At 46.4% G+C, this 13,944-nt stretch overlaps 1 protein-coding gene across 1 annotated transcript; it reads left to right on the top strand.

Annotated features, from left to right (window-relative positions):
- The first annotated feature begins 450 nt into the window (after window positions 1-450).
- Window positions 451-2,663, top strand: LOC147619458 (glycosyl hydrolase 5 family protein-like). The gene is made up of 2 exons (XM_086773532.1): window positions 451-1,563; window positions 2,107-2,663. Exons 1-2 carry the CDS (start codon window positions 543-545, stop codon window positions 2,535-2,537), a joined length of 1,452 nt encoding a protein of 483 aa, XP_086629658.1. The 5' UTR covers window positions 451-542; the 3' UTR covers window positions 2,538-2,663.
- Window positions 2,664-13,944: the final 11,281 nt, after the last annotated feature.

The raw sequence follows: 13,944 nt of genomic DNA, 5'->3' as shown, positions 1-13,944 counted from the left end.
TCTCCATCCATCTAGGCCCCCTCGAGGCTCCAAGAGGTTGGAATTAAGGATGATTTTCGATGGGCTGAATCCCCTGTCAGTATAAATGGTACATGTATTTTCATAGTTTACCTTATTTTTCGACGGTCACTAAAAATCTACGGGCGAATTGCCCGAAAACCGGCATGAAGTCTGTCAAAAAGCAACCTTGCTTGGAATGTTAGGTTGAGAGAAGGGTGGTTATAAGGTGACACACGCTATGATACTTGGACGTCTTTGTAGCTTGAAATCTTTCCAACATTAAATACATAGCCCGGACGTCATATGAACACGAAACCCAAAAAAAGGCATTTAAAAAGACACAAGAGGGAAAGATGCATGTAGCAATGGGTGGTTTCTTCTTCACCTGTAAGAAGGTGGCTATGGCTGCCACCATCGCGTGCTGCCTCCTCGTGCCTTTCTCTTCCTCGCCTCTGTCCACGAGCTCCCAATGGATCGTGGATGCGTCCACGGGCGCGCGAGTGAAGTTGGCATGTGTGAACTGGGTCTCCCACCTCACCCCCATGCTCGCAGAGGGTTTGCACGCGCAGCCCTTGGACAGCATTGCTGAGAGCATAGCAGCCTGGGGCTTCAATTGTGTGAGGCTGACATGGGCGACGTTCATGTTCACCAACGCAACGCTAGCCGAAGCAAGGGTATCACAGACCTTTGCGTCGTTGAAGCTCGACGATGCACTGGCGGGGATCGCCAAATACAATGGCGAGATGGTTAATATGTCGACAGTGGAGGCTTTCAAGGCGGTGGTGGAAGGGTTAGGGAGGCGGGGGGTGATGGTGGTGCTGGATAATCAGATGAGCGCGCCCGGGTGGTGCTGCAGCGACACAGACGGCAATGGGTTCTGGGGTGATCGCGAGTTCGATTCGCAGCTATGGCTCCAAGGCTTGAAAACTGTGGCTTCTGCATTCAAAGACTGCTCTACTGTAGTGGGCATGAGCTTGAGAAACGAGCTGAGAGGGCCAAACCAGAATGCGCAAGACTGGTACAAATACATGCAGATGGGGGCCGAGGCAATCCATGGCCAAAACCCAGACCTCTTAGTCATCCATGGTGGGCTGAGCTATGCTCAAGATTTGCATTTCCTGGCCTCTCAGCCACTCTCAGAGACTCATCTAAGCAACAAGATAGTGTATGAGCTCCATCGCTATTCCTTCACCAATGGAGACTCTTACACTAAACAGGACCTCAATGAGAAGTGTGTGTCTGTGATGGAAGAGATGAATGATGCTGCAGGGTTCCTCACCACTCCTAACCAGAGCTTCACAGCGCCCCTCTTTGTGAGTGAATTTGGGGTGGATCAGAGGGGGATTAGTGCTAATGACAACTGCTTTTTGCCTTGCTTTTTTGCATTTGCAGCTTCCCGAGACCTTGACTGGGCCCTCTGGGCTCTCCAAGGCAGTTACTACCTCCGAGATGGCACCCTTGATGCAGATGAAACCTTTGGTGTCATGAACCACCAGTGGAATGCTCCACGCAACATCTCCCTTTTGAGAAAATTGCAAGCATTGCAACAGCCTTTCGTTCAAGGTGAGCTAATCATGCAACCCCTTGGCAACCGTCACTGCACATATTAAGCCTCCATAAGTTATAGCTTAGTGCTCCCTTGTGCGGATTAACTTTGATCCATCAGTAAAATACCTTACCCAAGTCTAGAACAAATTAATTACTACTTAGAATATTTTAGCTAATCTCATCATAGCCAATGCATTAAAATTGCTAGAAATCCATTATCCTTTACGTTTTACCTTGGGGCAATTCAACAATGATCTCATAGCTTAGTACTTCATAATAGACAATTTCAAATAATTACACCACTCAGGACTGATTTCATACTAATCTGCGTTTTAACCACACTAGGATTTTAAATTCATTAACAATAATAGGCATAGAAGCCTTGGTATTTCAACTGATGGAAATCCATCTTCATCCTTAATTTTGCATGGAGGGAAATTTGATGCAAATTAAATCCATGGACAATGAGCAAAGATCTCATCAGTGCTTTACTAGATCCTTGAAATTTGTACAGAACATAATGGGCAATGGGCATCACCATTAATTGAATTTATGCAGATATTGATGCTTCATCAAGCGGGCTACATCAGGTGATATTCCATCCAGCGACAGGGAGTTGTGTGAACAAAGTCTCCACAAACACGCTGGTGATGGGCTCTTGCAGCAGAGCATCAAGGTGGAGTTTGACACCACAAGGACTGATAGCTCTTGACAGCACATATCTGGTTATTGGTGCCCAAGGGGAAGGCCTACCGGCCGTGCTTGTCTTGCAAGGCTTACAAGCCAACGGGCCTTGGAGGACCAATCCCAACGCTTCCACACGCATGCAACTGTCCACCCAAGTGGCCGGCCAAACTGTGTGCCTAGACGGCAGCTCTCCGCCCAAACTCTTCACAAACTCCTGCACATGCTTGGGCACCTCACGCCAATGCACAGACAATCCTAGCCCCCAATGGTTCATCTTTGTAACTAGCACTCGATCAAGATAAACCACATTGCTTACAGTATATAATTAACCATAATCAAAAACATAATTAAACTGGGCATCGAGCTGCTAGCTACTCATGATCTCATCAAATCAATATATCTTGTTGGTGTGTGCACAACTTGTATAATGCGTTTATAAAATTGTATGCTGATCCCACTTTTCGAGGAGTTAATTGCACATTATTTAAGCTTGATTGTCGAGTTAATGCATGATGCAGCAGGAAACGGCTATTTAAGTACTTCATATTTATTAAAGCCAGGGAAATGATTCTAGTCCTGAATCTGGGGATGTTCTTTGCGCTTCAAATCTGTGAAGTTCGAACATAATCATGAGGAAGTACTGCAATTAGTGAGATAATTATCTGACTAATCACCAGCCACCACCCATCTCGGGTAGTGCACTCGGACGTGACATCTCTTCTAATAAAATGCAATGAAGCAGTGATTAGTACTCTTTAAATTGCAAATTACAATGATGTTCATCAAATTCGCGCTTAATTTTGCGGTGAATGTATGATCAAAAATCAATCAGAATATACACGGATCATATAGACGGAGCTCGTGATTACTGGAATATATGTAATAAAAGGGCGGTGATTCAACCGCCGAAAACTTAAAAGCAAGCCGCGCAACATATCACGATGCGTTCGTGAGTGCAATTCACTTTCTGCCGACAATCAAAAACTTAAAAAGAAAGCATATCATTGACTTTACGCGGCATAGTCACTATAAAACTAGGCCTTTCACATCAACCATCTCCTCTCCCCCCCCCCCCCCCAAAAAAAAAACACAAAAAAGGACTTAAGGGTGCCCATAAATCCCACTACGGCTCTTTCATCAATCTGCCCATTCTTGGGCCCCTTTTTTCCCAAATTACCTTTTTGATGGGTTGTATCCTCCTGTAGGTGGCACATTCTCTTCGTCCTGGGCAGAGAAGGATAATTCTCTTCGTCATGGGCAGAGAGTATCCTTCTCTGTGTCATTACAAAGCGAGTATCCAAGATATGAATTAAAGAGTGAGTATCCTCTTCATCATGCCCAAGGAGTATAATTTTTTGTGTGTATCTAATGGGTGCGTACCAAGATATGAATTAGAGATGACGCTTGCGGTAAGCTCAACCTCTGTTTCTTCCCCTGTTTCCCGCCCTTTCAATCTGCAGCGCAGGCTTTCTTTCTCTGCGGGCGGATGCCCTCCCAAGTGCATGGGCACTGAGAGGAGGAGCCCGTCCTTGATTAGACCCCAGAACGTATCAGCGTCACCTGCAAAAATAAACCCAATGCTCAGCAGCCACTTTAACTTAGCATCTCCTTCAACCTCTCAGCTAGCCCCCCCACCCAACCCGTGGAACCCCATCCCTGAAAAGTCGTGGAGTGGAGAGAATATCATGGAAGCAGTAATGGACGAAAACTCAAGACTTATGCAGGAACTAAAAGATGCCAAAGCTCAGCTCTTAAACATGAAGAACAAGGACCAGTACAAAGAGGTTTCCAGACCGACAGCAAAAGAACCTGCAGGAGCAGACTCAGTCCCGCCGAAAGAGACAGCCAACTCCACTGACCAAGGACGCAACGCAGCCACCACTGTCCACGTTAACCTGCCAATAGACCAGGTAAGGAGCAGAGTAGAAGATTATACAGAAAGATGCCTGGTGGGCCTCCTCTTTGGACCCAGACCATCCAAGGAATCCATGAGAGCCTGGATAAGAGAAAGTTGGTCCCCTCTTGGAATAGAGGTGACTCTTACACAAGCCCTTCCCAAAGGTTACTACCTCTTTTTATTCAAAGATGCAAGCATGGCTATGAAAGTCATCAGCTCGGGCCAATGGATGTTTAGGCATATACCCTTTTGCTTCATGAGGTGGTCCAAGGACTTCAACCCAGACGGTCCCAAGTCGTCAGTATATCCAGTCTGGGTTGAGCTCCCTAATCTCCCCATCCACTTAAACCCCTGGATCAAAGCTATTTTAGCCCCCTTAGGTCAAATTTTAGGAACCAAAGCCTTCTCGGATTACAACCCAGCGTGGCACCCCCAAGTCCTAGTTGAACTTGACCTAGCCCTCCCCCTCCCTGATAAGATAGAAATAGGATGTGGTGAATTCTCTCACTCGCAGGCTATCCTCTACAAGCACTTGCCTAATTCATGCTTTCACTGTGGCAAGCAGGGTCATCTCATCAGAAACTGCCCCTTAAAAAACCCTCAGATCATCCTTCCCCAAGCAGCTGAAAAAGACCCTCCCCTCAACCCTAGTCAGTCCAGCCCTTCTCTCGGCCTCCCCCAGCCTTCCGGAGCCTCAAAAGATCCTGAATTTGCTCAAGCCATTAGAAGGAAACCAGCCTCCAAGCCCAAGCCCTCTCTCCCTATTGTCAAACCAAATAGATACTCTGTTCTTGCAGCTGTTCCGGATCCAGGGGAAGCTGATGAAGAAAATGACACTGTTGAAAATACCCCCATCAACAAGCTGAGATTAGACAAAGAAATCGACAATCTGGATGGGACTGACATGGACACAACAGGCACAACAGCCGCTGAAAAGGGTCTTATCCCACCATCTGGTAACCCCAATGACATGGATATTAGCAAGGAACTAAAGAGAGGCAGGGCACAACTGGGAGCCACCCCTCAGTCAACCGCAAAAGGAGGTACCCACAAACCACCAAATAAAAGATAATGAAAGCTGCAAGCTTCAACGTCAAAGGGCTTACTGACTCCAAGAAGGCACAGTTAGTAAAACAATGGATCAAATCAAAAGGACATCTGGACTTCATCTCCCTTGTGGAGATCAAGACGTCAGGGGAGGAACTGAAAAGAAGGCTTTTCACCATCTCCTCCGATCACTTTTGGGTCCACTCACTTCATACTCATGGAGCCGGGGGACTGGCAGTAGGCATTCATTATGATAACTTGGAAGATCTTAAAGACTTTCAAATAGACATTAACAATCAGTGGATAGTACTCCACATGAACAACTTCTCCATTGTCGGTGTCTATGCCCACGGCCCTCAAAAGCTGAGAATCAGGACCTGGAAATCCTTGCTAAGTCTTAGAGCACCACTGCTGATAATGGGAGACTTCAACATGGTAGAAACCCTAAAAGACAGATTCAAATCCAAAGGTCTAGCCCTGGCTGGAGCAGAGAAACAAGCTTGGGAAAAGGTAAAACGTAAATTCAACCTGCAGGATCTAGGCCAGGAAGGAAGTTTTTCTTGGCAGAATTACTCCTCGGGTGACCTGGCCAGAAAAGCCAGGCTGGACAGAGCATACACAAGTGGTGAAATCTTTTCCAAATTCAATAGGTGTGAATGTGTTGTAGATACAACCACTTGCATCTCGGACCATTACCCTGTCATTATTACAATGGATAACCAGGAGAATAGACACAAAGCGTGCTGGTTTCATACAGATCCAGCCCTTTTCAAATTGCCTCTAGTTCAAGAAGAAGTCAAAACCATCTGGGAATCCTTCTTCACCAAAACCCTCTCTCCGGCCAAAGCTTGGAACCTTGCTGTCAAGTCAACCCAAAACCTCCTAAGGCAAGTCAGAAAAGAGGTTGCAGCCCATAGAGGCAGCAGACTCACAAAGCTCCAAGAACAACTGAACCAGCAAGAGGCTTCTGGCAACCCAGCCAATACCAACCAGCTCAGAGCCAGGATCAAAAGAGAGGAAGAAATAGCTCTGCAACACACTAAACTATTCACCAGGGAATGGTGGACAAGAAAAGCAGACAGACCTAACAAAGAAATGTTCAAAACCCTCAAGGTCAAACAAAGGCAAGAACATATCCCCTTGCTAACAAATAAGGAAGGCACCTTGGCGTTGAACCAAGCTGAGAACAGAAAATTGATCACAGATTACTACAGCAACATTTTCCAGGAAGAAGGACTTCCATCCCCCTCCAAGGCAGCCACAATGGATACAATAAAACAAGTCAGACCTTCAACAGTCCCTCCCAATATAGCTGCTACTTTAGAGAAAGAAATCACTCCGGAGGAAATCAAAGAGGCCATATATTCCCTCAAACCCAGCAAGAGCCCAGGTGAGGATGGTCTCCCAGCTGAGTTTTTTCAATCCTTTTGTGAGGTGCTAGCAGGCCCCATCCTCAAAGTTTGGCATGAATCGCTGAAATTTGGAGCACTTCCAACTCAAATCAACCAAGGTCTCATCAAGTTGATCCACAAAAAAGGCCCCAAGGAGATCTTGGGAAATTGGAGACCTCTCACTATGCTCAACAGTGTTTACAAAATATTAGCCAAAGTTCTAGCCACTAGAATGAGTAATCACATGAAACACTGGATCTCAAGGGAACAAAAAGGATTCATTAAAGGTCGGTTCATCCTGGACTCCATAATCGCCCTATGGGAAGGTCTCGACTATGCAGAAAAATCCAGCCAGGATTTCCTTTTTATCAAGATAGACTTTGAGAAAGCTTACGACAGAATCCAGTGGGATTACATCCTCCAATCCCTAAGAGACATGGGGCTGGGACCTCAGTTCACCCATATGGTTCAGACACTTTTTGGGAATGCCAAAGCCAAAATCATTCTCAATGGAGAGCTGTCAGCCCCTTTCCCTCTAGAAAAAAGCATCAGACAAGGGTGCCCACTAGCCCCCCTACTCTATGCTATAGCTGCAGATGGGCTCAATTGGCTGATAAAGGACAGGATAAACAAAGGAGAACTAGTGGGCATCAAACTTCCTAACGGTGAGCAAATGTGCACCCAGATGTTCGCGGATGATACCAACAGCCTCATTGCAAACGAAGAGGATAACATCAAGGTTCTCTGGAGTTGTCTCCAAATCTACTGTGAGGCTTCAGGATCCAAAGTCAATCACAGTAAAACAGGCATTAAAACGCTCATCGTAACCCCCCCCATCGTGGCTTTTGGAAACAGGATGTCATAGCATCCAAGATGGAGAAATTTTCAGACTTCTTGGAATCCCCATGGGATTCAGGGTGTCAATGAAACAAAGATGGCAATGGGTAATGCAAAAAATAGAAAGTAAGCTTCTTAGATGGAAAAGGAAGCAACTGTCCCTAGCAGGAAGAATCATGGTCATTAACCACTTTATCATCCCAACCACGATCTACTTCCTCAGTTGCTGGAGGCCTCCTGATGCTGATCTCAACGAATTCACCAAGCTCTGTAGAAACTACTTGTGGGGAGGTGACCCATGGATCAGAAGTAGACCTAAAGTTAAATGGGAGATCTGCACGGTCCCAAAATTCAAGGGAGGACTGGGGATTCTAGACATCCGCCTGATCGCAAACAGAATGGCCGCTAAATGGGTAATCAGAGCTTTGGAAAATCCATCTGAAGACTGGGCCCAGCTTCTAGTCAAAGACCTCCCCAGATTTTCTATCACCGGCCACAATAAATGGGTAAATCTACCCATGACCACAATAGTAGCTTCAAAACATCCCATTACCCCCAAAGGGAGTCATCTTGTTACTTCAATCTGGAAAGCCTGGTTTAGATCTAAAGGAGCACTGTCCATCAATCTCAATGACAAGAAATCAGAAGGGATAATTGCTGCCGACTCCTGCTGGTGGTCCTTTTTCCCTCAGCCTCTTCTAGGTCCAGAAGAAGAGAATATTGCCCTCAATCTGCACAGGAAAGGACTGGCTACTTGGTCAGATATTTTTAACCCCACCACCGGTACTTGGCTCACAAGAGCAGAGCTGGTAGGCAAATACGACTGCAGAACCCCTGAACTAGATCTAGTACAAAGCAGAACTTCCCAATGGGATACCCAGGAAATCTGGAGAATCAGTAGTCCCCCCAGATTCAACTTCCTGGCCTTTCGCTGGATAAAAAATAAACCCATTCTACCCATTCCCTATCTTGAAAAGTCTCCCCCTATCCAGGTTACTCTGAACCGCAGATGGAACATAGCCTGGGACAGGAAAAGATGGTACAGTTGCCTCAAAGAGCTGTGGAGTCAATTCATAGAACCTAAGAAATCTTGTCTCGCATGGTTGATGGCTTACAGAGCCATCTGGACCCAGTGTAAGGCAGCCAAGTTCAACATTGCCTCTGAACAATGTTCTAGATGTGGCCAGCCCGAGGACGATCTACACATATTCATTCACTGCAAGCACATCTTAGAATCCTACAAAGAGTTGCAGGCAGCTATTCTAAGCTGGGGGAAGGAAGTAAACTGGAAGAATACAATTCTTGGAGAAAATATAGGTTGTTCTACAGTTCTGTGGAATGTAATAAGGTGCGAATACATATGGCATGCATGGCTGCAGAGGTTAGCTGCCACTTTTGATAATCCTGACATTAAGGGCCCTCCCCTAGCTGTATGCTTAATCACATCATGCAACAGATACTGGAACATCCAAACACAAGCCCTATTCAAGCTAGAGAAGAGGCTGTTGATTAAATACCAAAAGAGGCAATCAGATTTCACAATGAATCAACTCGAAAAAACCAGAGACAAGATCCTCCTACTCCTCTCAAAAGACAGAACATTAATAGAAACTATCAGAAGGATGCAGTAAACATTCCTAGCCCTCCCCTCACAGGAGAAGAGGGAAACAACAGACATGCAGTCACTTATCAACCAAGAGAAGTCAAAAAGGATACTAAGGAAAAGTGACCTATCGATTAGAAGGAGCCACCGCTGGCATGTCCATCAGGAACCCTGGAGAGGCTACCGCATCTCGGCAAAATCAGGTAAGCCCACAACCTCATGATCCTGATGTGCCAGATGCATCCGTTATGTACCTGCAAAGAAGGAAAGAGGCAGAGCCATCTTATCCTCCATCAAGAGAGAAGGCAGTCTGGTGCGTCAAGAGTACTTCCAAGGGCCCCGGTAGTCCCCCTCCTGCCGCCAGGAGAGCCTACCACCTGGACTCAAGATTTAAAAAAAAAAAAAAGAGAAGCAACTCAGAAGAGCCAAGAGACTTCGCTTGAAGGTCTCTTGGTGGTCCCTGATAAGCCAGAATCTTCGACAACAGATGCCCAAATCAACAAGAGGTCGGATCCATCCTCATCTACCTCTTCCTTCTACCTGCAAAGAAAGGAAATGAGTCAGAATAGATTACTCCCTATATTCCAAACCTGCCGTAAATTAAAAATCAAGGGACCCAAAAGAAACCAATCCGCCCTGAAGGGCGAGGAAGCCTCAGTCCCCCAGAGATAGCCCCATGCTGCTGACAGAAGATCCCGGAATCAAGGTCAAGAAAGAAAGAAGCTGAACAGAAGGGCTTTCGCCTGAAGGCTGTCGAGGGAGCCAGAACCGTTTGTGCTTAAGAGGCATTCGAGGAAGAGCAATCAAGCGAGACGAAGATCCCTCGCAAGCCTCATCCGGCGACCTGAGGGAAAGAAGGAGGCGGCGTCTAGCCAGAGCAATAGAGAGCTCGATCCTCAGGAGGACGAAGGAGGTGAGGCGAGAGGAAATCATCATCAGATCGGCTGGAGATCGAGCAGGACCCAGTCTGGAAGAAGTGACATGCTCAATCCGCTCCTCCCAGACCACGTGGAGCACATGCTAACAAGCGTGTGACAACTGGCCGGAGCGACTTAGAATCAGACAAGTGGCTCGTGTTGCCTCGGATCCTTTTTTTTTTTCCTTTCTTTCTTTATCCTTTCTCATGCAAGATTTCGTGCTGTGGCCACGCGCCAGCCATTAGGTAGTAGCTTTGCATGATCGACACGTGGATGTCGTCCTTGTAATATCGCCCCTTCCTTAATCTTAATTCATCAGCCTTTTTTTGAAAAAAAGATATGAATTAGAGTCTTTTGATTAGCTCCTCAAACCATATGCCTAATGCATGAGACTTATACATGAGCCTCATGCATTAGGTGCATGCATAGAAGCTCATGAGGCATTTGCATGACCTTCTATGCATAGAAACTCATGAGGCCCAGGGATTCATTGCATAGCCTTTATGCATGAGGCTTATGCATAATACATAAGGCTAGTGCTTGCGTAAGCCTCATGCATTAGGTTAACACATGAGGCTTATGTGGGTGTTCACCTAAATGAGCATTCTCCTTGCATGAGAGAGGAAGAAGAGAAGAGAAGAGAGAAGATACAACGATCGGTTCGAGAACATGTACTTAGCCAAACTCATCGATGTGAAGCTGCTAGGGGCTCACTTCACTACAACTTGTGTCACCCAAGTGAAGCTTTCCTTGAGCTAGGTAGGGAGCAATGAGAGGAGTTATGGAGAGCTCAACTCCTATCTCAATGTCTTTGTGTGTGCAAGAGTGAGTGAGAGAGAGAGAGAGAGGGGGGGGGGAGAGAGAGAGAGACCAAGAAGAAGAGGGAAGCAAGGAAGCGTCACCTACAAGCACACACACATACAAGCAAGCAAGCACATATCCATACACAAGCTTACCACCATAGCCACAAAAGAGCAATGAGGGAGAAGAAGAGGACTCAATTGTGATAATGGGATTGTATCCTTTTCATATTTCATAAGTCACTTGTATACACGAGCTCTTCTTTTCCGATGGTCAATCGTGCATTTTACAATTGGGGGCCCAAAATTGATTCGCTAGCTAGCTCTATGTACATCTAGGCTTTATTGCTCATGGCCAGCGTTACATATGTCGTAAGCTCGGTCATCTCATATCTTTTTACATGAAGTGCTTAGCACAGTTTTACATAAAAATGAATTACATAAAGCATAACCATGCTTAAAATAATGTTAATCATTGTGGTTAACATACCCCCCTTTCTAATTCAAGTCCGTCCTAGGAACTGGCAAGAAAGCTTAGCGAGGTAATAGAGAGAGTATATGCGAACAAAATCATACCGCGATTTGAGGTACTAAGGGGATCGATGGAAAGCTTTATAGCTTGTCCAGAAGGTGGTCTCCATCATATCTTCGAAGGATTGGAGATGCCAGGCGAGCATCCACCCCACTGGATATGTTCGTAATAGTCAAAGAGTTGCTTAAGTGTGGGGCCTTTATCGATGTCAAAGTCAAGGCCTTGGGCTCCTTCATGATGGTAGTGGTGCCATGTGGAGAACTTTGCAGAGAGTGATGGTGAGGTTGCAAAAGTGGATGGTGGCGATTATGGTGGGGTCAGGTACCTAATTGTACTTATGGTCGGTATGCATTTGATAAAGCATAATGTCTTCTATCTATGGGCTTTGGGACATAGGAGAGTTGAACCAGGGAAAGTTTAATTATAGCTTTGGATTTTGCTTTTGTTTGGTGTTGCTGAATAAGTCCTAGGCGGGGTTGATGTAGAGATGGCAAGGGGCTTTGCAGTACACGGCCCAGATTTGCGGCTTGAGGAGGAAGGGATGCCACCAAACCAGCTTCTCACCCATAAGATCAAACGTGAGAGGTCGAGTTTCAGGGTGGGGCTAGAGTGTTAGGGTGTCGCTTTCCAGGCATCCTGCTTGGCGTTGATGTAGAGCGGGAGGATGGAGCTGTCGGCCTAGCAAGATGTGGATGGCTTGTTTAAATCTGTGTGGTAGAGAGGACTAAGGGGAGGATCCACCTCATCCTACTCTTGTGGGGGTTGGGGAGGGATTTCCCCTTCTTCTAGGGGGTGGGTGAAGGTATGTTGAAGGGTTGGGGTAGTTCAGGTGGAGGAGTTTTGGAGGTAGAGGGGGTTGTGTTGAGCGAGGCTTTAAGAAGCAGATGTGGGTGCGCTGATGTAGAAGGAAGGTCCTTGGGGAGCAGTGGCAGGCCGATCCCAGATGGAGGCAGGAAGGTGGTGAGGGTGGTGTTGGTGAAGGGGGTGGCGAGTGAACACACCGAGGGGTTGTATGAGGTGAGGTAAAGAGGGGAAGGGATAATGGGGAAGAGGTTTGAGGGGGGAAGCTAGTTCCTGAGAGAATTTTGATGTAGAGGATAGGGGGTTCGAGAGGGGGCATTGTCGGGCGCGCCAATGGAGGGTGGGTTGGTGGCGGTTAAGAGGTGGAGCCTGGATGGGAGTGGGAGTGTGGGCCAAGAGGAGGATGTTGGGAGCAAGGTTGGGGGGTAGGGGAGCCTCCTCTGGTGGGAGAATCATTGCCCTCATTGTCATCGCCATCACTATCCTCGGTGCGATCTCCTAGAAGGGTTGCACTGGGAGAATCATTGCCCTCGTTGTCATCGCCATCACTATCCTCGGTGCGATCTCCTAGAAGGGTTGCACTAGAGCATTTGGAGAAGAATGCCTTGGCTATGTGCACCTCGTTGACAGTGAAGTCACGAGGGAAAGCGACGTTGGAGTCATCAAATTCTAGGACGGTGGTGGTGGTCGATGGCTTCTAGTTTGTGGTAGATGCAGGTGTAGAGGATGAGGAGGCCATATGGGAAGTAAGAGGGGGGGGCACGGAGGGCCTTCTAAGCTGAGTAGACAGTTGTCAAGCCATGCCAGTCTAAGAATGCAACAACGGTAAGGGATTCTGAAGAGCCATAGGGGTGCAAACAAAGGCTAGTGGTGGGTAAAGTAAGTTTGATGAAGGCGTTGGTGTTTGTGGCTTTTTCGTACTCTAGGAGAGTGGCCTAGTTGGAGAGGTTGGTAGCGTGGGTGGTGCACTATTAAGAAATGCTATGTATCACGTGCATTCAAGGAGTATTTAAGAAACCCCTTACCTGTGAATTTTTATGAATAAAATGATCCCTTTTTCTTTATGGACTTATGGGTTTTTTTCAAAATCGATTAAAAAATCCCTTCTCTAAATGTATTTCTATAAATTTACCTTTATTACCACAAAGAGAAGAATTGGATAAGGTTGAGATTAGGGAATAATTAGATGATTAATAAAGGGATTAGACTAATGTGAGCTAAGGATAAGCTAATGGAGAGGGCTAGCTCCGATATTATGTTAAAAAAGATGAACCCTCACCATGCATGACTAGCTTAACCCTAATGACTATGATTACAAAACACTAATCTTATCGTGGGTGCAACCTAATTAACAACGTAACGATGATGAACTGATTATGCTAACTAAGCTTAAGACTTAAGCACAATTAGGTTAGAAGATTGGGACTTGTACTCATAAAGAGGCTTGAGACCTTGCTTCATATTTGAGTGCTTGAAATGTTCCCCTTTTATATGAGGAGGTACACTCTTGGCCTTGTACATCAATGTGGGATAAGTCTCCACTTGTCTTTCTAGCTCACATGTCACCTCAAATCTCAACACTAGCTGGTGAGGGAGAGGGATTGGCCACTAGGGGTACTGGGTGTGGAGTGAAGTATGGTTTCTTCAAGGAACTGTGAAGTTCAACGAAGTTCCTCTTCCTTGGTAGCTTTGCAGCGGGCCTCCTCCTACTGTAAACCGGAATGGTGGCGCTTAGAGAGAGGGGTGTTGTAGGGGCAGGCTAGGAATCAGGGATGGAGGGAGGGATGAGATCGAGTAACCAAGCTACATGGTAGGTAGATCATCAAGCCCAATATGCTCCAGGAAGGCAACAATCATTGGTTCGGCAATGGTGCAGTAGAGCAG

Source organism: Cibotium barometz, chromosome 33 (genome assembly GCF_041138505.1).
Source record: "Cibotium barometz isolate CiBa-2024 chromosome 33, ASM4113850v1, whole genome shotgun sequence".
Taxonomy (NCBI): Eukaryota; Viridiplantae; Streptophyta; class Polypodiopsida; order Cyatheales; family Cibotiaceae; genus Cibotium; species Cibotium barometz.
Note: the sequence above shows the minus strand (reverse complement) of the source record. Positions and strands in the feature narration are given on the sequence as shown.

Coding starts and splice junctions, on each gene's coding strand:
- LOC147619458 (XM_086773532.1), top strand. CDS start 543: ATGCTCGCAGAGGGTTTGCACGCGCAGCCCTTGGACAGCATTGCTGAG. Junction 1,564..2,106: donor GCAACAGCCTTTCGTTCAAG/GTGAGCTAATCA, acceptor GAATTTATGCAG/ATATTGATGCTTCATCAAGC.